This window comes from Gavia stellata, chromosome 3 (assembly GCF_030936135.1).
Source record: "Gavia stellata isolate bGavSte3 chromosome 3, bGavSte3.hap2, whole genome shotgun sequence".
NCBI lineage: Eukaryota > Metazoa > Chordata > Aves > Gaviiformes > Gaviidae > Gavia > Gavia stellata.
This window is the reverse complement of record NC_082596.1, coordinates 89,964,772-89,987,128: the sequence shown is the minus strand read 5'-3', so window position 1 is coordinate 89,987,128 and position 22,357 is coordinate 89,964,772. Positions and strand designations below refer to the sequence as shown.

General features: G+C 38.0%; 1 protein-coding gene across 1 annotated transcript in view; it reads left to right on the top strand.

The window, feature by feature from the left end:
- DROSHA (drosha ribonuclease III) overlaps positions 1-14,789 on the top strand; it is a 79,289-nt gene extending 64,500 nt beyond the window's left edge. The window contains exons 25-32 of the mRNA XM_059815245.1: positions 2,238-2,395; positions 3,283-3,388; positions 7,086-7,227; positions 8,202-8,284; positions 8,398-8,501; positions 10,642-10,734; positions 11,549-11,595; positions 14,523-14,789. Coding sequence (XP_059671228.1) covers positions 2,238-2,395; positions 3,283-3,388; positions 7,086-7,227; positions 8,202-8,284; positions 8,398-8,501; positions 10,642-10,734; positions 11,549-11,595; positions 14,523-14,653 — 864 coding nt within the window. The 3' untranslated portion in view covers positions 14,654-14,789. The remainder of the gene's footprint in view (positions 1-2,237; positions 2,396-3,282; positions 3,389-7,085; positions 7,228-8,201; positions 8,285-8,397; positions 8,502-10,641; positions 10,735-11,548; positions 11,596-14,522) is intronic.
- Positions 14,790-22,357: the final 7,568 nt, after the last annotated feature.

Sequence of the window (22,357 nt, the reverse complement as noted above, 5' to 3'; positions counted from 1 at the left end):
GAACATCTCAGAGGTTTTCTTTGTCCAACCAAATCTCTGCTGTTTTGTGCAGTCAGTTTGACTCCTTTGAAACTTTTTATGAGCACACTCTTCCAGCAGAAGGTCACTTTAAGGTCTCCATCCAAAATGTCTCATATATCTGTACGGATTTTGCAATGGGTACATAGACAAAATCTTCAGCAACAAATCAGCACACATGAAGCATTTTTATGACCAACTCTCTGTGAGTGTAAACAGAAGAGAGTCTTAACGGGAAGATAAACTTCTGAGATTCAGCACCAGCTATCCTGCATGGTGATACAAGCTCCCAAGAAAATTCTTCTTACTCTGGATTTCTTTCTTTTCTCTTACTTTATTTTATTTTAACCTTTTTATCTCTGCTTTCACAGAGAAGACTTGGACTCTGCTTAGAGATTGGAGACAGTCAGTATATGCAGCTTATCATTTCTTGCTACTACCTTATGTGATGAAAATTTATTTTCTTCCATGTCCCAGAAGCCATCCTAGCTCTCTACTTGCCATTAGGGGAAACACATGCTGCTCAGGTTGGCCTTTGGGCACAGCTAGCCTGAAAAATGGCATTTTAAAAATTATTAAAAGTCACCATAACAATATGGCAAATTAGATGCCAATTAAAAAAAAAAAAAAGCTCTGGGTAAGATATACAGAACTGAAGGCCTGTAACCCTGTTTTTTGGCAGTAGTTAAGTCAGTAGAAATAGTGATGAAAAAAGTAATTACTGGTCACCTGGATAAATGTGGTCTCTTGAGAATGAGTCAACATGTAAAGACAAGCTCTGCCTCACAAATGAATAGGATATTTTAGAGGAGACAGAAAAGCATATGATGATGCAGATGATACTGTCTGCTGGGTTTCCTAAGAGGCTGTTGGAAAGGCACTCATGAAAGGCTTTTAAAAATGTGGGGGTTTTTTTTAAAAAAAAAAAAGGAAGAAAAAAGAAAAAGCAACCCCAGTGAATACTGTCAGTTCTTACAAGATTTAAAGGAGTGGCTGAAACATAAGAAATGGAGAACAGGAGTGAAATGACCACATCTTACAAGGGATGGAGATCACCAGCAGATTTCCCTAGGGAGTTTTGCTGAAGTACAGGCCATTCACATTGACAACTTAGGGAAGAGGATGTGCATTGAGGTGGCAGTTTGCTGACAATACCAAGTTGTTCAGAGTAGCAGGGTCAACAGCAGGCTGAAGAATTGCAGTCTGATTGCAAGAGTGCAAGAGTGACTAACTATGGAGTAAAAAAGCAGATGAAATTCTGTGTAGGTAAATATAAAGGACTGTGTATGAGGAAGCAAAAAGCAGTCTCAGCTCCACATGCAACTGAACTCCAAACTGTCCATTATCACCCAAGTGTGGGATTTTGATGCTGGGATATGTAGTTCTATAAAAATGTCAGCTGAAATGTCAGTAGTGTTTAAGGAAAAAGACAAATTGAATGTAATCAATTAATAGAAAAGGACAGTCAACAAACCAAAAAATATCTTAATGCCACTTTAAAAAAACGTGGCAATTCTTACTTTTCCTTTAGGCATTCTTATCTGGATGATTCCTCCTCTAAGGCATTGCTATACAAGAGAGATGCCCAGTGGCTGGAGGAAATGCTGAAGCTATTTCCCAGCTCCAGAAAGCCATTTAACAGTGTGACCACATCAAGAACATCAGACAAGAAACTGATAAGAAAAGATACTGACTCAAAGTGATAATTTTTATATTCTTGTGTTATTGTACCCTTTTGAATTTCATATACTAAGTATTTATTCTTGATTTTTGATACCGAAGGGAAGTGGGAGAAATAGATTTGGTTTTTGTCTCATCTTGACATGCTGTCAGTCTGCCAGCCCTGTTCTAATAATTTTTGAATCTGTTGCTCAGTTGCAAACAATGTGGTAATATTAAAAAACTCGGACACATACAATTGTACCTATTTTGTGAAAATACGTAGCCCATGCTATCCATATGTAGAGACAAGACCATATAAGCAATGTCCTATAAATGCCTCAACTGTTGAAAAAGCATATGTAAGAGCTCACATCTTCTTTGCGTGGTAATTATCCAAGACAAAAAGCCAGAGGAAACTGGGTTTTCTTGGTTCAGCTGTCCGCAGAATGACTTGTTCACTGTATTCTTTGCCCTTGGTTTACAGAAGGCTTGCTTTTCTCTGAAAAGTTCTGAAACAGTGTCAGTTTGCCATTATTTGCACTTCATTTTATTTACAGCTGCAGGAGTCCAATACTGACAGGCAACTCATTGAGACCTCTCCAGTTCTTCAAAAGCTTACAGAGTTTGAGGAGGCAATTGGAGTAATCTTTACTCATGTTCGGCTTCTAGCACGTGCGTTCACTCTGAGGACAGTAGGCTTTAACCATCTGACTCTGTGAGTACACAACAAGAGTCCTTATGTAGCTCTGTTGGTCCTTTTGTTAGTAACCCAGATTGCTTTATTTGTAAACAAACTCTAGATGTTATATCTGTTCTCCAGAGGAGAATAGAGCAGCTGTGTTCGCAAGCCTGCCTGGCTCGGTATCTCTTCTCTGACAGTAGTCAGTAGTGGATACCTTAGGAAGGACTAGAGATTATGTTAGCCATCCCAGTGTTTCTTCTGAGCTTCCTGCATCATTGATACTTGCACATCATTCCTGAGACAGTAGCCAAAGCATACATGGAAGTACATTTGTTCAGAGGAGAGAAGTAAAAGCATACTCTCTGGTACAAGTTCAGCCCTTGTTCTGTGGTGTGTACAGGACCTAACACAGTTGCTTTTGGGTCTCTGATTAGAGTTGCCAGGCCCCATCTTAAAGCAAACAGTACCGCCATATCAGTGGTTACCCAGTCCAGGATCTCACGTGAGTTTAAACCCTGATCCTTTTATTTCTTGTGAATGGACAGACCTTTTTCTCTATTGAAGTCGTTGCATTCATTAGTTCACTTTCTTATAAGAAGTTGCAGGTAGAGACATTATCACATTACAAACTTGATGTCAACTGCTCATCTCCTCCAATTAGTCCCAGATCTGTGATCTAATAATGGTGTTTAGATGTAGCTACCCTGATTTGCTTCTCCCTGAAAGTTGGTGTTACAACAGTAATGAACTGTGTTTTCATCTCACCTGGTTAACACTGGAAAATTGTCTTAAATGTGTTTGGAAATGAGTGAGGCTCACTTTCAGATCACTCTTTATTTTAATTTGTGTGTGCATGCTGGTTTTGTTTTTTCCTCCCTGAGTGGTTATTGATTTTGCTGCATTGATGTCTCATTTTTCAGAGGCCACAACCAGAGGATGGAATTCCTGGGTGACTCCATAATGCAGTTGGTAGCCACAGAGTATTTATTCATACATTTCCCCGATCATCATGAAGGGCACTTAACGGTGAGACTGCCATCAATCATGCTCTCCAGGAGAGCAAGAGTGGGATGGAGACTGAAATTATGGGAGCAGCTAGTGAATTATTCTGGGTTTGATTAATAAAAGAAGCCTCAGCAACCACTGCTCTTAATAAGGCTTTGTTAATTTTGAGTCATGAGCACTGCAATGAATAGGAAATAGTGATTTATGAGCCCACTGCAATATTTTTTTTTCCATCTGTGAAATGGATCAATAATTTTAAGGTTGTCAGTGATGAAATTGGGAGATAAGACTAGTTCTTGTTTAAAGATGGGTGTCTTAAACCATTTAATTAAATAGGCACATCACATGACTTTTTTTTTTTTTATTCATGACTTCTAGTCTGTTGTACCTGCAACCAGGCAGGGTTATGTTTCCTGATAAGAAGTTTTTACAATCTGTTTTAGTCTGGTTTTCCTGTTGTCTTCAATCTGGAGCTCCTGTGGTAGCTTTTGAATTTAATTTTACTATTGTTATAGTCATCTGTTGTTGATTATTGTAGCCTTTCAGCCTCTCTTATCTGGGCTCTGAACAACCCAGTTTGGGGATCTTTCAGCAATTTACAGTACTTTAAACGTAGGGTGGTAGTGTATGTAGTTTTTTTCTGATTGATTCATTTAGTACTGCAGCTAGACAGTTGTGGCTTTCTTTGTGAGGAAGAAATTTTCTTAGGCTTACTAAATTTTTCTTAGTTTTCAAGTCTTGACTAGAATAAAAAAGCAATACATGTATCGGGAATATGAGTCGAGTCTTCTGGTTAAAATTAGGAAGTAGCACTGTAGGTTTCTTAGCTACTTGGAGTATTTTTCTCAAATCAATAAAGGGATGGTGATGCTAAGTCTCTAGTAGGCAGTGTGTTTTCAAGAATATGCTTCTGGGGTCTTTTGGACTAAAGCTGTTTACAAGAAAAAAAGTACATGCTCTGACTAAAAGTAATTTTAATTTTTCTTCACCAGTTGTTAAGTGTCATTTACATTTGTATGGATTCTTCTGCACCATTCAGGAGACAGAGTAGATAAAGGCTGAACTTTTCAAGTAAAAGTTGAAAAGGGAAGAGCCTTGTCATATTCATTCTTCAGAGAAACAAAAACATAAGGCAGAAATCCAAGATTAGTGGAGTTTTTTTTTCTTTGTAGGCAACTTTTAAGAACGTAGGCATCAGTGTTGTTATAGTAAGATAAATCTTCCAAGAACTATTTGGCAAGAAGGATATGAAGTGTTGGTATTAATGGGTTGTAAATACTCAGAATAATGATCAGAATGTCTCTGTGTTGCCAACTCACTAATCATTAAATTAAGCAAGTAGAACAAGTTGCACAGTTTCTAGGGGAAACTATAAAGTTAGAGTGGAGTGGATGTTGAAAACACATAAAGATGTGGAGAAGTAGGCAATGCCTAGAATAAAATCTCAACTCTGGGGATGCGCGTGCAGCGGAAAAGAAAATTGTCTTAGAATGTTTTTAAATTTGAGGACAAATTAAATGAGACTTGTGAGAAAGACGACTGATGTGGGATCTGAAGAGAAATGGCAAACAGTGAGCTCTTTCTCCTGTTATCTGGGAACATACATTCGAAGTAATAACAGAACATCAGCTGAATGGTGTGTGTAGTGTTGAGGACAATTTCAGTCAAGGATGGGAAGATTCCACTTGACTGGCAATGCAGTGGCTTCCCAGTGTGTAGTGATTACTTGTGGAGAGACTTCTGTAAATTAACTATATTTAAGAAAAAGAAAGGAGATCGTAGTCTTTTCTACATATTTTGAGATAGCCAAGTGATCTGCCAAAAAAGAGGATGAAATTTTGTTGGCTGTTGGAAGATACAGCTTCTCCACTACTGGCTTATGCTACAGTCATGGATAGTAGTATGCTGTGTGAAGATGGAAGAATAAAAAAGAAATTGCTTTGTAATGAGAGTTAAGCTCCAATTGAGCATCCATCACATGTTATGGCATCTACAGTGATGCAGGCTGTGTGTTGCCAGAGTGGAGACTAGATCTAAAAAAGTTGCGGGGAAGGCACAGGTGCCATGTCTTCCCCATATCATTGAGGGGAAGTGACTTTCTTGCTAGATCACACTTGTAGAGGAGGCAAATTCTAATACGGAGCAAGCTGATAACCACAGTGCTAGAAGGTTAATTATTTTTTTTCTAACTCTATTCACTGTGTAGTGTATATATTGCTCTTTGTTTTATGGTACTACTAATCATGATTACGGGTCCCATCAAAATACTCTGCAAACACAGCAAAAAAGATCTTTCTTCTCCCATTACAAGGAACAGATTTTTGTCATATGATACTGCACTTCTGTCTCGTAGGTTGCATATCATACTTCGGATTTTGTTGAGGAAAGTATTATTTATTTATCCTAAGGATATAAAAGGGAAGAATTTTGGAAAGGAACAAGTAGCAGATGAGTTTAAGCAGAGGTTAGGGAGGCAGGTAATAATCCTATCTGCAGTCTGCCTAGTTTATGAAGATCAAGTTGTGAGTATCTGCTTCATACATCATTGCCAAACAAATTATGAACATACTGTTCTTTATTTATCTGTTGTCAGAGATGAAGTATCAAGCTCAGCAAATAAATCTTGATTTTCATAAGCTCAGTTGACATGCTGGAGCCAGGTAGCATATAACTTGGATCTAATAAGCTGAGCAAATGTGACATGGAAGACAAAGAGAGAAAAAATGTGTATGCAGCTTCTCAACTCTAGATTACATATAAACAGTGGCAAAGAGAGACATTCTTTCCCTCCCACCCCTACCTCCCGTAATGTCCCTAACCTCTTAAATTAATGTTGTTTCATTTAAAGCAAAAAAGCAAACAAACAGCAAAAAAGCTCATCTTAACAAGGGGTTCAGAAAATTGTATGAAACCCTAAAATTCCAAAATACTCTTTTAAGCTGTGTGGGATTGTATCTTTGGCAGACCTCTGTGTTTATAGAAACAATCTGCCTAGAGCCAAGGTTAAGCAATTCAGCGAACTCTGCTGGAGAACCAGGTGTCCTGGACATTGTCATAAATTGAAAATGTTAGAGCCAGATCTTTGTCAGGGATGCATTGGCTCAGCTATACTGCCTTCAGTAGGGCAAACAGTACATACAGGCTGTCCAGCTACGCATTTTCTTCTTTGGCCAGATGAATGGAGCGGCTTCCTCATCTGCTTGTTCTGAAACACTGGACGGTCTTGCTTTAATATGCTTTTTTTTTAATTACTGCCTATTTATTTCTTATTTGATGGACACTGGGGACTGCTCTATAGACTCCAGAATATTGTATGTTTATACTTGATGTGGAAAAATATATATAACTGTGTATTACTTAAACTAGAAAAATGCAGATTAGCTGAAAAAGTACAGGACTGATGAAGAGATGGTATATGATTGCAAAGAAGCTCACAAACAAGCATTTTAAATGCACGACATATCTACAGAAGTAATGTGTCCATAGAATGAATAAAATTTGGTGAGAATTGAAACAGAAGAAAAATCAGCAGTAGAAAGAGAGTGTGTGTGTATGTAAATCATCTGAGGTGTGCTGAAACAAAATGTCAATAAACTGAGAGAAGTGAGAGGCTACAAGAATAAAAGTAACTTTTTTTTTTTTCCCCCTAGCTCTCCCTACCTTTTATAGTTTGGCATTGCAAATTGTTACCGTTGAGTGGAGCTTCTTTCTTTTGCAGCTGTTGAGAAGTTCTTTGGTGAACAACAGGACACAGGCCAAGGTGGCAGAAGAGCTGGGTATGCAAGAATTTGCCATCACAAATGACAAGACAAAAAGACCTGTAGCTCTTCGAACTAAGACTTTGGCTGATCTCTTGGAATGTGAGTTAATTTGTTTGTAACAGCTTAGTACTTATGCAACTTCTTTTTCCTTGGGGCTTGTTTAAGAAAGCCATTAGAAATCCCCCAAATAACTATTAAAAATATATGTTCAGGTTTTCAAATGAATTATGCCTGTATCTCTGAAAGCCAGATTTTTGAACGCTAGCCTAGATTTTTGAAGTCTGTATGAAAGCAGGAAGGAGGCGTAATTTGCAGATACAAAGTTGTACGCTTAGAAATTGAGGGGTCATGATGACCAGGCCAAAAGCATGTCTAGAAAGTTAAAGCTTGTATGCCGAGTTGATCTATTTAACAGCAGTCTTAATGTTTCATTAGCATGTTCGTGTCACTGTTGGAAGATAAAGTAGTTCCTTCAGCAAGTGAGTATTTCTGTGGTTCATTTGACTGCATTTTAGGAGGTTTCAAAATGTTCGTTCCACAAGAGGGAAAGCTACGTTGAAATTAAACTATTTTTAGTATATTTATGAAAGTTTGTGCTACCTTCTTTACAAAGAAAGTGTGAACAGTGATAAATATTTTGCAAAGAAAGTTAATCCGTATCTTGTATATTTTGTTATATTTTGTGAGCCATTTAGACCCCTCGGCTTTTGCCAAGTCCTCTTAGCAAATGGAAATTGCACACAAATAGGAGTGATTTATACCTGAAACTTTTTTATGGTACCCAGTAGTGATCTATTTGTAAGTATCCATGGTCTCCTGGTTAAAATGTGAGATGTGGAGCTGAGTGTTTTTTCTACCTCTTTAAATGACTGAGTGGATTTGGGTAAGTCACTTAATCTCTTGGTCAACTTTATTTTTTCCTGTGTATGCAGGATAATAATACCCTCATCAGATCAGTGCTGTGAAACATAATTGAATATGGCTTTAGAGTACTCAGAGATACTTGTTTCTAAAAGTGCAAGCCATTAACGTTCTCCTTGGATCAGTGACAGTACCTTTTTTTCCCCCCCCAGCCTTTATTGCTGCCCTATACATTGATAAAGATTTGGAGTATGTTCACACTTTCATGAACGTATGCTTTTTTCCACGGCTAAAGGTAAGACTAGTCAGGTTCCTACTTTCCTGCCACTATGTTTTAACGCATTATTGTGTTTTGGACTCTTACCAAAATCTGTCAATCATAAAAGCATCTTTGTGAACTTCTTACAGGAGTTTATTTTAAATCAAGATTGGAATGATCCTAAATCTCAGCTTCAACAGTGCTGCTTGACTCTTAGGACGGAAGGAAAAGAGCCAGACATTCCTCTTTACAAGTAAGAACTGGTATCTTATGGATACAAGCTAGTCATCAGTCTTTCTTACATATGGAGGAAGATGTGATCAGTCACCCTATGTTTTTGCCGTAGTTTGGTTTTATTGTAGTTATCCAAGCCTTCCAGTCTCTCTTTGTCTGAAGTTGGAAAATGTTGAACCAATGTCTTCCAAGCTTTAGGTGTTTTAAGCCATTACAAGGAAAAACTAGTAAGCATTTTACCATGTACAGTTTCAAGGGGAAATATAATTTTCATGTTCGAATGAAGTGTTTCATTGGCATCATTCTATATTTATTCTTTTAACATAAGGAATGGCAGTATTTTAAATGAAATGAATGGAACAATGGCTGTTTGGATATGAAGTCAAGATACCTCCGTTCTATTTTCAGTCATAGTATGAAGTTCTCTACACTCTACATTATTATGCAAACATAATAAATGCCTTGTGTTACACATCCTGAGTGTAGGCTCTGTTTCTGATCTGCAGAGTCAGGCAGTGAAGGGCACCACAGGTTTTGGACATTTTTGCTGCACAATTCATCCTGCGTATGTTCTCCTGTTTAGTGATAGAAGAGCTCAGGTCAATGAACCTCTTAAGTTGTTAGATACCTGAAGCTGGATGGGTTGGATTTCACTTCCCTCTTTCAGGTGTAAAATAGCATAATAGCTGCTTCAAAGAGGCAATAATAAACTTAAGGTTGTATATTGCATCCATATCCATTCAATTAATGTAGGGAGGGGTGCAATGTTAGCCCCCAAAAAAAGAGATAAAGGCTATCAAAGTTCAAGGCTTGTGTTGTTGGGATTATATCAAAAAGCTGTGAAGAATGAAAGTCTAAGTGCGTTTGTCACATTTGCTGAAGTAAAGATTTCAATTAAATGTAGCAGTTCAGTTATGGTGACAAACAGTGCACTTCAGAAATATGATCGCTTTTACACTGCAACTGTTGCTCTGCAAATTTGACTCCTCAGTGTCTCTGTATGAGGGCTCACAGCTTTGTCTTGAGTGAGGGAGATGAATACAAAAGAAACAATTCCTGATTCTTGTAAAACCCACTGAGTATCAATTACCAAATGTTTGTTTTGTTTTGCTGTGATGATAAATTGATTTTTATAGTACAGCTTAGAGCTAGTAATATGCTGTTATCTTCTTATTAACTTGTTAAATTCCTTTTCTTGGGGTTATCTGTTTCACTCCAGTCAGTACTACTGCTTTTAAATTTGGGGTGGGTTTTATTTGTTCTTGTCACAGCACACGGAGACAGAGTACTATAGTCAGATACTTTAAAAATTGATGTGAAATTGGTGTTCCATCCAAAAAGAAACAAGGTAGTTTTTTTTTTTTTTCCCCCCCCCCCAGGTTGGACTCGATGATCTTACAGGTCTTTTCCAACTGTACTGATTCTGTGATTCTGTGATTCTAGTGGACAGAACTTAAGCTGACAGTGGGGAGAGGTTTGGGACAGCAGGAAGAGACAGCAGAAGCAGCAGTTTATTGCATGTCTAGGGAATTATTTTTTTTTCCCTGTTAGATGGTTGTTGATATATATCCTAGACTTTAGCTCAAATGGAAAGTTTGTTTTTGTGACAAACTGTAACTGTTCAAAGCTGATGGAAAATTTCTTTGTACTGTGATAATTCAGTATGTAGAGAGCTACCATGTCCAGTATAAAGTCCTTTTAAAACCTTGCTAACTGCACAACTCTCAGGGACTAAAATTTTAGTGCACACAATAATCATATTGGTGTGATTATTTGCAATTGCATAGCTATGCACAATTTATATGACTTTATTACAAGTGTATTCACAGTGTTTAAGCACTTTGTGTTATAGTTTGCACTTTTGCCTATAGGTTAAAGTTTTAATTTTCATGTGGTGCTCCTGAGTGAACCTGGAGGAATAAATATAACCAATATAAACGAGGTGCATTTTATGTAAATTTCTCCTTTTATTGCACACCATACTGGTAGTCTCTGGGATAGTGTGATTTATACAGGCATCTTTCAACCCTTGCTCCATGCTTTGCACTAATTCTGCTATACGTATTGAGCAGACTGAAAGCTTGGTGATGTATGTGCCACAAACCGATTCTGGTTTTTAATATTTCATGCTTGAATAAATTGTATCTTTCTTATTTCAGGACTTTGCAGACAGTGGGACCGTCTCATGCCAGGACATACACAGTAGCTGTTTACTTCAAAGGGGAAAGAATAGGATGTGGTAAAGGCCCAAGGTATAGTGAAAAATTAATTGCATGTTGTTAAAGTTTGAGTGTGGCGGTGTCCAAAATGACTAACCATGGAGATAGACAAGTGTGTGGTTGGCCTTAGAAAAGGAAAGCTATAGAGCCTTCTTCAGGCTATTCTGAGTTTCTGCCTCAGGAATACATGAAGGGTTCAACGTCGGTATACTTTTGGGTCTTAAGCTTTTTTGGTGAACTTGCCTACAAGGTGGCTAGCAATGCTAACCCATTTGTGGCTCTCAGACTAGAAACTGCAGAACAGCTTCCAGGAAATAATGACTTTATCTTTGGCTTTGCTACTGGATTACTGTCCAACTTAAGCTGGCAAGTTTAAGGGTGCAAGGCTCTCAGGTATTTTTTTTCTGATGTTATTAATTCTAGGCATTTTGGAATGGTTTCTAAAGTTGCAAAGACTTCAACCATGAACCCTAAAGACCTCATCTTATTTTCTGCTACCAAATCTGGTGGTGGTTATAAAAATATCATTGGTTTTATAGCATTCACACCTCTGATTTTGTTCCTTTTTTTTCTCTCAAGTAAAAGCAAATGCTTCGGTGAAGAATGGACTAGAATATTCTGTTAGTGTTATTGATGTAAGTTTAAAAATATTCTACTGGAGCTGCAGTGCTATTGCTCACATATTTATGGAAAGGCTGATATATCATACACTCTGGGAATTACTAGCTACTGGTTATCCAAAGAGTTTTATTACAAAAGACTAGCTAGTGTTCCACTTTGTCAGAAACTTCAGTTTATTCTGTACAACTTAAGTCTCACATAACATGTTTCTGTTTGGCTTTCACAGTATTCAGCAAGCGGAAATGGGAGCTGCAATGGATGCACTTGAAAAATGTAAGATATTTAGGCAACAAAGAAAAAAATTTATAGTTTACATCCTTGGTCTTCAGTGAGGTGAGGTGCAGGTTTTGTGGGGGATAAGATTTGAACAGAACATATATGCTGAATGCTGTCAGTCTCTGAGCAGCAGGTTTTCGTTTTATGACAATTTTATAACAGGTGAAGTTAATATGATACCAACAGGTGTTTTTTAAAGGGAGTTGGTCAGCTACAGAGGTTGCAACTTAGAGGGAACCCTGCGCACTGAAGTCTCATTGAGATTTTCCATGCTTAAATAGGCAGTGGGATAAGACTAAGCAGTCTCTGATGGTGTGGTTGTCTCATTCTCTAATTTAGGGGAGGAGGAAAATTACTTTTCAGTTGCCAATTTAGAAAATAGAATTTGATCTCAGATTATACAGTAGACTAGGTTGAAATCTAACAGGCAGATCCCCAGCTAGTGTAAGTCAATATTTATCTATTAAAAAGAGCTTATATCATCTGAGGATCCAGTGATCTGTGTATGCATCTCTCAAAATTATGCACAGGATAGCCAGCATGGGAGCAGTCCTTCATTGCAATGGAGTCTCAGATATGAAAGGAATGAGTGTATGCAACCATCTTTATGAAAGAACTTCGGTCAGCTGAGTTAAAGTGCCAGGTGTGGACATACTGTAAGCAAATAGGTTACATGCATTTTGTGCAACAGAAGCTGTCGATTCAGAACAACGTGGGGAGGTACATTTTTTGCATTTGATGCAAAGGGAAGACATGCAGTCCCTCAGATGCCAAAGTTTTTTAATCTGTTATCTCTGCGTCTGGAAATCCCAGGGCTTAAAAATTTCATAAGACAATCCCTGTAATTCAGAATTTTTTTATATCCATCTGCTAGGCATATACTTCTCACCACCAGTAAATTTGACAAGTAGAAAAATGTAACTTCCCTCCTCCGCTGAATATCTACAAAATGTTACTGAAGTTTTCTTTGAGTGTTTTTTGTTGTGATGGTATCACCACTCAGAGAGCTGTGAGCTTCATCTCCTATCAGTCCAAGGACTTCACAGCTCTTTTCTGACATATGTGTTTGTTTGAATACCACAGACCTCTAGAGTTCTCTAGTCCAACCACCCCTCAAAACAGAGCCAACTTTTCAAGTTAGGTCATGTTTCTCAGTGCCTTTCCAGTCAAGTTTTGACTGTCTTTAGGGATGGAGGCTCCACAGCCCCTATGGGCACCCGTTCTAGTACGTATGTATTTGTGGAGTGGACACTTGTGTGTTGTTTTTTTAATGCGTAAGTAGTTAACTTCAAGTAAAAGTAATTTTCATGTACCTGTTTATATGTAATGATAGCCATGATGAGTTTATTACATAAGTTTCCCTCACAACATATTAAATGGGTTATAAATAAACAGGTTGCTACCAAGCTGAGTTCACAGTTCTTAAAGAATCACGTTACAGGCACAGTGCTGAAAATCTGATTTTCATTTTGTGGTGCACATGAGCAACAGAACTCCATTAAACAAAGCACTAGTGTTTTTAAAAACAGCAGCAATTTTAAAACAATTTGCTTTTGTTTAGATTGCTTTCTGGTTTAAATAAATATACCCTCCTATGCATGAATTGTAAAAAACTGATGAATAAACCTTTTATTTCTATAGTATGTGATAAAGGTACAAATTTCACCAGCCAATAAAACAAAGCAGTAGAGAGTCATTCTGCTCTACCACAAGCTCCTGCAGATTACATGGCTTCTGCACTGTGTTCTCTAGCTGAACAAATCTGTGCTGCCTGGGACCCAGAAGGAGGAGGAAAACGCTTGGTGCCAAGGGACTCCTCCCTGAGGAGCCTCAGCTGAATTCTCTCTTGGTAGCCAACTAGAGAGAGTAGTCCTTTGCTGAGACATCTCCCAGATTTTTTTATGGCTTTAAAGGTCAGTGTAGTAACCTTTTGCATTCATCTCAGACATAGATAGGTAGCCAGTACTGATCCCAGAGCTCTGTGTGATCCCAGCAGGATTTACCACCAACTGCAAGCTGCCACATACTCTACCACCTCTTCATTTTCTGACCAGCGGGAGAGTGCAGGTCTCTGCAGCACAGAGGCACAGATGAATGTCAGCACCCTGGTCATGCAGAAAACGTCATATTCTGTGAGCTGTGCACTAAACTGAGAGCAATTACATAAGCTGGTTTTACAGCCTCAGTTCTAACTAGTGCACATACGTACCAGCCAATGGACAAATGTCTGAAATCAGAAGCATCTGCCCCCCTAGCTATTTCTCCATCACCACAGCCTTGTCTAGTCTGTTTTAGCCAGTCTTCACTCATCCATGCTCTTAGACTATGCTAAGGCTGTATTATGGTATATAGCCAAGCATTAACTTTCTCAGGAACAGATTTTACTGCGCTCCATTTTGCTGCACAATTACTTTCCCATTAGGAACCCCGCCATAATGTGGGGCATCTCGTGGATTCTGCATGTTCTAAAATGATAATAATAATGGAAACATCTGTACAATGCTTGGAACCAGTGGCTCATACTTTTTGGAGTGAGAACAAGACAAAAAACCCTGACAGCATTGACAGTAGTCTCACATTTGTTTTTCAGTATCGACCACCTGTTGCTAAGGGAACAGAATATAAAATCCAGGCAATACCTGGCCATGTTGCTATACCAGGATTTTATATTTTATTTTTGTGAGTGTATTAGATTTGGCAGTGCTTTGTAGCAGGAGAAACAGATGTGGAAATCGTAAAGAAACCAAAGTCTTATGACACACAGCCCTGGTTTACTATGGATTATTAGAAATAAATGAGTAAAAATGGTAATAACATTATTCCTCCCTACCCCTAATCTCATCAAAGTTTAAAAAAAAAAAAGAGCTGAGGCTTTCTGTGTTACCAGTTTGTTTATTAATGTGAAATATTTCTCCTTGTGTCAGATAACTTTCCCCAGATGGCCCATCAGAAACGGTTCATTGAACGGAAGTACAGACAAGAGTTGAAAGAAATGAGGTGGGAAAGAGAGCATCAAGAGAGAGAGCCAGATGAGACTGAAGAAGCAAGGAAATAAAAGGAGGGCACAGAAGCAGTGGCATATTTACTTACTTAATAACTCTGACTGTGGCCTATGGAGACCTAACCTAGTTTCTTGCAGATGATGAATGAAGAGTGCCTGTTGATATCAAATAGAAAATCATAATCTCTTCTTAAAAACATGTGTGTATATACAGTATTTCTTTAGTTTGGTTTTAAGTGCAAAGTTTGTTTGGGTTTTTAATAAGATTTGGTTTTAAATCCTTTTAATTTTCATGAAAAGTTGTGGGATTATTTTTATTATTTTTACTGTCTTGTATGAAGTAATAAAGTATTAATTTCAAAAGCCTGTAGGAGGAAAAGCTGTTTAACAATTGTCTCCTATGTCCAAATGCTGTTTTGTCAGTGACCAGCAAAGTTATTGCATGAACTCTGCTGTGGAGGAGGAAAGTATTATGAGAAACTAATTCAGCAGAGCACTTAAGCATGTACCTAAGTTAAGTTTTGCAGCTAAATGTACTTCTTGACTCTTCTAAACCAGAGTGATAAACTTCAGGTCCTTTTACAGAAACTGGTACAGTAATTTAAGGAAAGAAGATACTCAGTTTTGTTTTAAACAGTGGATTCCCCATCTGGAATGTGACACAGGTGTGTGTGGAAGGTTGGGGGGTGTTGTCTTTAAATCAGTATTATAAAACTCAAAAAAGGTAATTATGCATCAAGAGAATGACTTTTTCGTAGAGAATGTACTGAGTTTACGTTTACAAGTTTAGTGTCATTCTCAACTTCTTGCTCTATCAAACTGGTGTCTACCTTAATTGATTTCTTTGTTCCAGAAGATACCAGTGTGACCATAATAGTCAAATGGTGTATTAGAAACTCCATAGCGGTGCTGTTCCAGGTAGGTTCACTGAAAAATGGTTGTATCCAAAGGAGGGCAGAATTTGTCCTCAAGATGTAGTTCAAAGTTGGCGTATAGTTTTAAGTCACCCAGTTTTTGGTGTCTGTGGCTTGTATTAGACAGACAGATGTTTCTTCTATAAAAGCTCTGAATGGTACCAAAAGGGGAACATCCACTGTGTCTGTTGGTGGTTTTTCCCCACTGACTACCAGCTTCACTGTAGATGTTGGTGCATTGTTCGTACTTTTAATTTGCCCACTTCAAGCCATTCGTTTTCGTTATGCTGATTTCTGAGTTAAAACAGTCCCTTAGTACATATTGTGTAGTCATTTCTCTTTCTTTTCTGATAAGTGAAACAAATACAACTCTTATTTTCGTTAACTGTGCATTTTCTTCCTGCATCAGATCCTTTTTGGTGAGTTATTTATGCATCTTTTCTGATGTAAGTAACACAGATGTATGTGATAAGATACCAGGCAGCTTCATGAGCATGGATGCACGAGTCTGGCCCAAAGAATTCATACAGACTCCTGAAAGAAAACTGCCCAATGGCCTCACTACGCTGAGCAACTAATTCAGTGGTTGTCTGAAGCACCTTTCTGTAGGTGTGTGATGGGCACCCATGAAAGCACTTTATTGCAGATGCCAAAGTAGGCAACAAATGTAGCTGAAAAGTTCAGACTACCCAAATGTCTTCCTGAAGTTTCACTTCTGAGCTAATCAATATGTGTATTTTCGTAAGTACATTTTTGTACACATGCAATGTGAGATGCGCTTAAATGTGGTTTTTGGTTTTTGTTTGTTTTTTAAAAAAAAAAAAAACACCAAACCTTGACCCCACAGCACTACCTCACTTCTTCCGGCTTCTATGATTGCCTTTTCTTAATGGATTGATGCTTTAAATCCATTTCAGAGGATGAGAGGAAAAAAACAACAAACATTCTGTAATTTAGAGAGTGATAATAAACTATTAAAACATAAAGGGGGTGATAAAAACAACGAGATAAAGGCAAGGAGCTGTTGTCTGCTGGATGATGCTGTTCTTTGACTTTTGAAAAGTGATTGTAACTCCTTATAGCTTCAGTCTGTAAATAAAAAGCTGAAATGCCTCTGAACAGCAGCAGGCTTGAAAAACAAGTAGCAACAACTCCCCTGCCCTCAAGTCTTTTGTATTTCAAATTCTTTTGTAGAATTGTCCATCTGCTTCTAGCAGTAAGTTGAAATGGTGCATTGGTAGAGGGTTAAGGGTCATTGTGTACACCTTTATTTTATTTTTCCCTCTTAACTGTGACCAGATTGAGTTTAACAAGTAGAACATGCAGTGACTTCATTTTCAGGTGTATGGTTGCTTTGCAAATTTCTCTCTTCATATCTGGTATCACCAGAGTACCCCAGTGGAATTGTTAGCTCATAGTTTAACATTACTTTCATTCTTCCTATACATCATTTAACTTTTCATCTGTAAGAAGACTATGAGCTTATTCATAAACATTTGCATAAAAATAGATTGAATTTATCAGATACGTTTTTTGGGGGGAGGAACCCAGAACCGCTGTCTTTTCTTCTTTGACCCAGAAATTGCTTGAAAACAAACAAACTTTCAAAACGATTTCTGCGTTCCATTACTACAGTTAACAAATTTTAGGTCTTCCTCAATAAAATTTAGATGATAACCATTTTTTCGTGAATGGGCTATTTTCCCTTTTTTCACTGTATAAGCATGGGCTAAGAAGATTGCCTGAAGGAATTTTGTTTTCCTTGTCTTGAGGGCAGAAAACAAAATTAAAAGTGAAGAAATTCATGTTTCCTTTGTCTGTGTTAAAACCACAGTGTCTTTCTGTGTATACACTGTCTAAAAACAGTGGCTGTGAATGTTTCTAATTTAAGGTGATGCATAGAATGTGTCATGTGAGCACAGCCCTTTATAACACACACTAAGGAGAGAAAGTTGTTTCTTTTAAGTTGCCTTAAATTTGAGACAAATTATTACTGAGCTCATGTTAATCAGCTATATTCTCTAACTAGGCAACTTTGGCTGCTTTTTTGGAAATGGGAAGGTGTCTCTGGCTTATTGATACAGTAACGTCCTTTTTTGATTTGCTCCAGAGCCTGACCTCTTCTGATCTAGAGGTTCTCATGCAAGATCTGTTGATTTGATTTGGGTACAAGTAGATGAATGCAGAACAAGACTGAGGTCCTTGTGGATCCAGCAGATCCTGTGAAAGCACATCTTTCTTTTTTTCTTTTTTTTTTCTTGATGTGCATATGTACAGAGCATTGAATAGAATTGTAGCTCATTTTATTAGGAATTTTAATTGAATTTACATAAAATTTATCATTGTTATTTGCAGAGCTTAAGTTTGCTTTGTAAGATTTCAGTTTCTGTAAGATTATTTAACAGTGATACTGAGAGAACCTTCATCTCTGAGACTGTTGTAACCATTCTTGCTAATAAAATTTTCCAGAAAAGACTTTAGGCATAGCTGTTACTTGCTAAAACAATTTGGCAAGATCAAAAGGCTAATCCTGATCATCTGTCTCCCTACTTCAAAGACTCTGATTATACAGGCTACATATTTAAATGAAGTAAGCAGTTCACTTGTAAAAAGTTTCTGTTTGGAAGTTTGTAAAGCCCTATAAGAGCTGAGGGAGTTGATTGTCTACATTGTACCATTGTGCATTGTCTTTGGTGTGGATGGTGTTGTGATAGAAATTTCTTTGACCCATACGTCCCGCCCTGCTTCTCCCCTCTCCCACCATAGATTATATATTTGTCATTGAGCATTTGAAATAGTTTTGCCTAAATGGGGACTAATAACCAGAAAGTGGTTCCTGTTTTGTTCCTTGAGGCATAGTGAAAACTTGCGGTTGAAGAGTGCTCTGCTGTCTTCTGTTCCCTGCAAGTCTAAATGTTTAGCTCTTTGAATGACTGACATCTTATTGTGCATAGTCTCAGAAAGAGATGTGATATGTCCCATCATTGGTTGCTGGTAATTATTCTTTGCCAGTAAGCCATAGTGTCCGGGAACAGGCGTTCTGGATTCTGTTGTCTGTTCTTTCATTCATAGTTAAGCAAATATGGTGAATAACCTGGAAAGCAGCTGCAAAATAAACTGGTGGCTGCATGATGAATTTGCATTTACTTATTACACTAACAAAAAAAAAAATTGCTGTAACAATATGGTAGCTGGAGTAGGGAATCGGATCTCTCATCTGTCATGGACACATCTCAATACCATTTATTCTCATTGGAGAGTTGCTCATTAGACCGCCTGCCTACCACTGAAAAATAGGTTAACTCCTTGCATTTTAAAAGACATAATTTATCTTTGTATGAAGATGCTGATTGAAATGGATTGCAAATCTGGAGGTGTACTGGTCAGTTCAAGTTATAGGCAAGGTGGAGATTTTTTTTTTTTTAGTGGGAATGGCCTTTTTAAAATATTTCATTACTTTTTTTTCCATCATATTCTGATGTATTTTGTGTTCCCAGCTTGAGTTACAGATGGTGTGTTTCTTAGCAAATTGTTTATGGATGTACTATGTCTACCTAGCAATGAAACACTAGGTGAGACCATCCATCGCAAGTCCTTAGTGTTTCTCTGGATTCCTCCTTTAAAGCAATTTTCTGTAGAAGGAAATTAGGGTCAATGACTTTGCACTGGGCTTGTTTTGTTTTGCTTATTTGCTTCTCTTTATGGTAGCCTGCCTCGTTGCTGTTGCAGTGAGTTGCTCAGCTAGAGCAAATTTCTGAAGCTTGCAGAAGAGAAGACCATTTTAGGCTCTTTTGCCTGTGCTTTCTGCTCATAGGCACATATTTGACCTGGAAGGTAATGAGCTGAGGGGAAAAGGAGCATTGCTGATGAGTGCATTGGCTGGTATCAGCTTGCTGGAAGATCTGCCAGGGAGCCACAAAAGCGTGCAGTCACCCCACAGCTGCAGCCAAGTGCATTGGCCAGAACAGGTAGGCTCAGTCTGTGAAGGAAAATTAAAGGAAGTATCTCCCTTGTTTTTAAAAAGTCAAAAGACAAGGGCTGCTCAAAGACAAGAAAGAAAAGAGCAACTATCTTCTCCAACTCTCTTGGATTTTTTGTTTCCATGCCTGTTTTTTCAGGTACCCTGAAATTTCACAGATTCTTTCTGGGGTCCTAAGATGAAGTAGGCTATGTGCTCCAGCCGCTCAGATTTCCCTATCCATCAGGGAGCAGGTTTACCTCAGAGGCCCTTTTCTTCACTTGCTTGCTACAGATAACAAAGGGAGCACCAAATTACACTCAAAACCTCGCTAACTAGGTAGATTTCCCTTTGTCTAAATCCTCACTGCATTCCTCAAAATCTTTCATGAATAAGGGTCTAAATCGTATACCTGTGATTTACAATACAATCATACCTGAATGCCTCAAGCATGTGATTCTGTTGCTCTCTGCAGCACCTGTGTGGCAGGAATAAGGGACTACTTACTCTTTTCCCTTGGGTCCAGGACTCAGGAGGTCTGTGGTAGGGCAGTGATGCCTCATCCAGTGGATGCCTCAGTCTGTGGATTAAGTATCTTCCTTTCTTTGAAAGCATGCTACATTTCTCTTTCCGTGCCTGAGAGTGTCTTTGAAGGAGAAAAAAAGAACTTGGATATGCAGGTTGGGCACTATTGCCCTCATCCCTTTTTCCTGCAGAGTCTTAGGAAGCGATGATCAAGAAGGTCTCTAAAATTGGGGATTCTACTACAAGAAGCCAGAGCCCAACCAGTGTGTTGCTTGTACACATTTTTAGAAAAAGTAAATAAAGAAATAAAGCCTTCCACTTAGAGCAGACATTTCAAAACTAATCCATTAGCAAAGGACAGACTCTTGAGCTGACAAATTGTGAACTTTTACTGGTGGCAGAAGCAGCTCATACATCAGTGGTCTGGAAGTGATGCAGCAGTGCTGGGTGAGTGTTTGTCACTGGAGGTAGCGTGTTACTTTATTTAAAGATGGGGATGGTGGTCATGGGAACCCATGGGACCACACTGATGCAAGCTGAGCCAACATTTAAAAAAAAAAATAAATAAAAATACTTCCCTGCAGATTTCCTCCTGTCATTACTTCAGCCATTTACTGTGTCAGAACAGTTCTGACATGGTGACCAGCTTTTGCTGCCAACTAGAATTACAATTCAAATGTTGCAGCTCTGTTTCCAGAGGGATACTTGAACTGGCAAACAAAAAGCAGCCTTCTCCCAATCCAGCAGCACTTGAAAATGCTATGTTTTTCAATATCCAATTATAAAGTCCTTTTTAAAAAAATCCAATTAAAATTCTCCAAGATAAGAATTTTTAATGACCTCATTGGACAAGTCATCCAAAATTGCTGCTCTTACTTTCTGTTCTTGTGATGATAAACACTGTCAAATACCTGAGAATCTTCTAGCTTTGTCATCATTAAGAAAAAATAAATATCATGCCATTCAAAGGTAAAAATAAGAGAAAACCTGCCTTTAATGATTAAAATTTGTCATTCAATACTGTTATCTCCTTCCTTCCTTCCAAAAACCAAGCCAAATATTTTAAATATGTTTTTCACCTGTCAGAATGTGTCATTTTAACAACCAATATCCTGGCTCAGTAGGTATCTGTACACTAACAACCGAAATCAATCTATGCGTTATTGCTTCCTGCTTTTTGAACCAGGGCTTGGCCAGACATCCAAAATGGTGGGACATTGCCAACCTTATAAGCCCTCAGAACTTTCAGAGAACTAGTGGCTTTACCCAGCAGCTGGTTTTCAAGACTTTACATTCCTTTTGCTCCCATTGCTATCAATGTTTTTTTCATTTTCCAATGTTTTCTTTGTTTATTTTGTTTTTAATGTGGTCCATAGCACTACTGTCTCCTATTTCAAACTTCCCTGATCCTTACTTTTGGTTAGCAGATACAGCATGAATTCCTTGCCCACTGTGAGAAAAGAAAACAAATGACCTTGAACTCTTTGCCCTTGCAAGTCATACCTCAATGTTTACATTGGAAATCAAGTGCCAACAGCAAGAACAAAAGCCTCACTGCGCACGCATGCAAATAAAGTACTGAATCTTTCCAGTATAATTTGGGGGGGATTGTGTCAGACATTTTAAGAGAGATTGTGAAGTCTGTAGGCATGTAGTGATGTATTTTTTGTAGCTTATGTTGTGAATTTCTGCAGTTGGATTAAGTTTGGCATCTATTTCAGCTGGCAGCTTATAAATGGACATTTATACATGTAAGCAAGGAAGGAGAGGCAAGAAAAGGCAGAACTGTTACCTAAGACACTAGAAAAAGGCCTATTTCAACACTGACTGCTGAGAAGCAAATTGATTTGGATAGAAAAATGTTAACCGCTTTCAAATACATACTGAAAAATGTGGGGTTTCATTGTAACGTAAATACAATTCTGTGCCATGTGCTTGAGATAATGATGGCTTTAAAAAAATGCATTAAGAGTTGAGTTTTATGCGAAGACAGAGTATAAATCTTAAGATACAGCAAATCAATACTTTTTATTAGAAGTAGGAGTGAGGTGATAAAACTTTAGTATCTTAAGATACAGAGGTGGGAAATAATCTAGCAAATCTGTAATAGGTATCTGGAGTTTAGTTAGGAACATATTTGAATAAATGTGTTTAGGGGAAATGTTGAATTATATGTAGATATTTATTTATGAAACATCTGAACTTTTCACTCATTGCAACATTATACTTTTTTACCAAGGGAAAAAAGTGTGCTCTGTGTTCATTGTTTGTTTAACAGGTATTTAAATATTGTTTGCATTGTAGCAATATCCAGAGATCTTCACTAGCACTGGGGCTTTTCATGCCAACCACTATATGAAC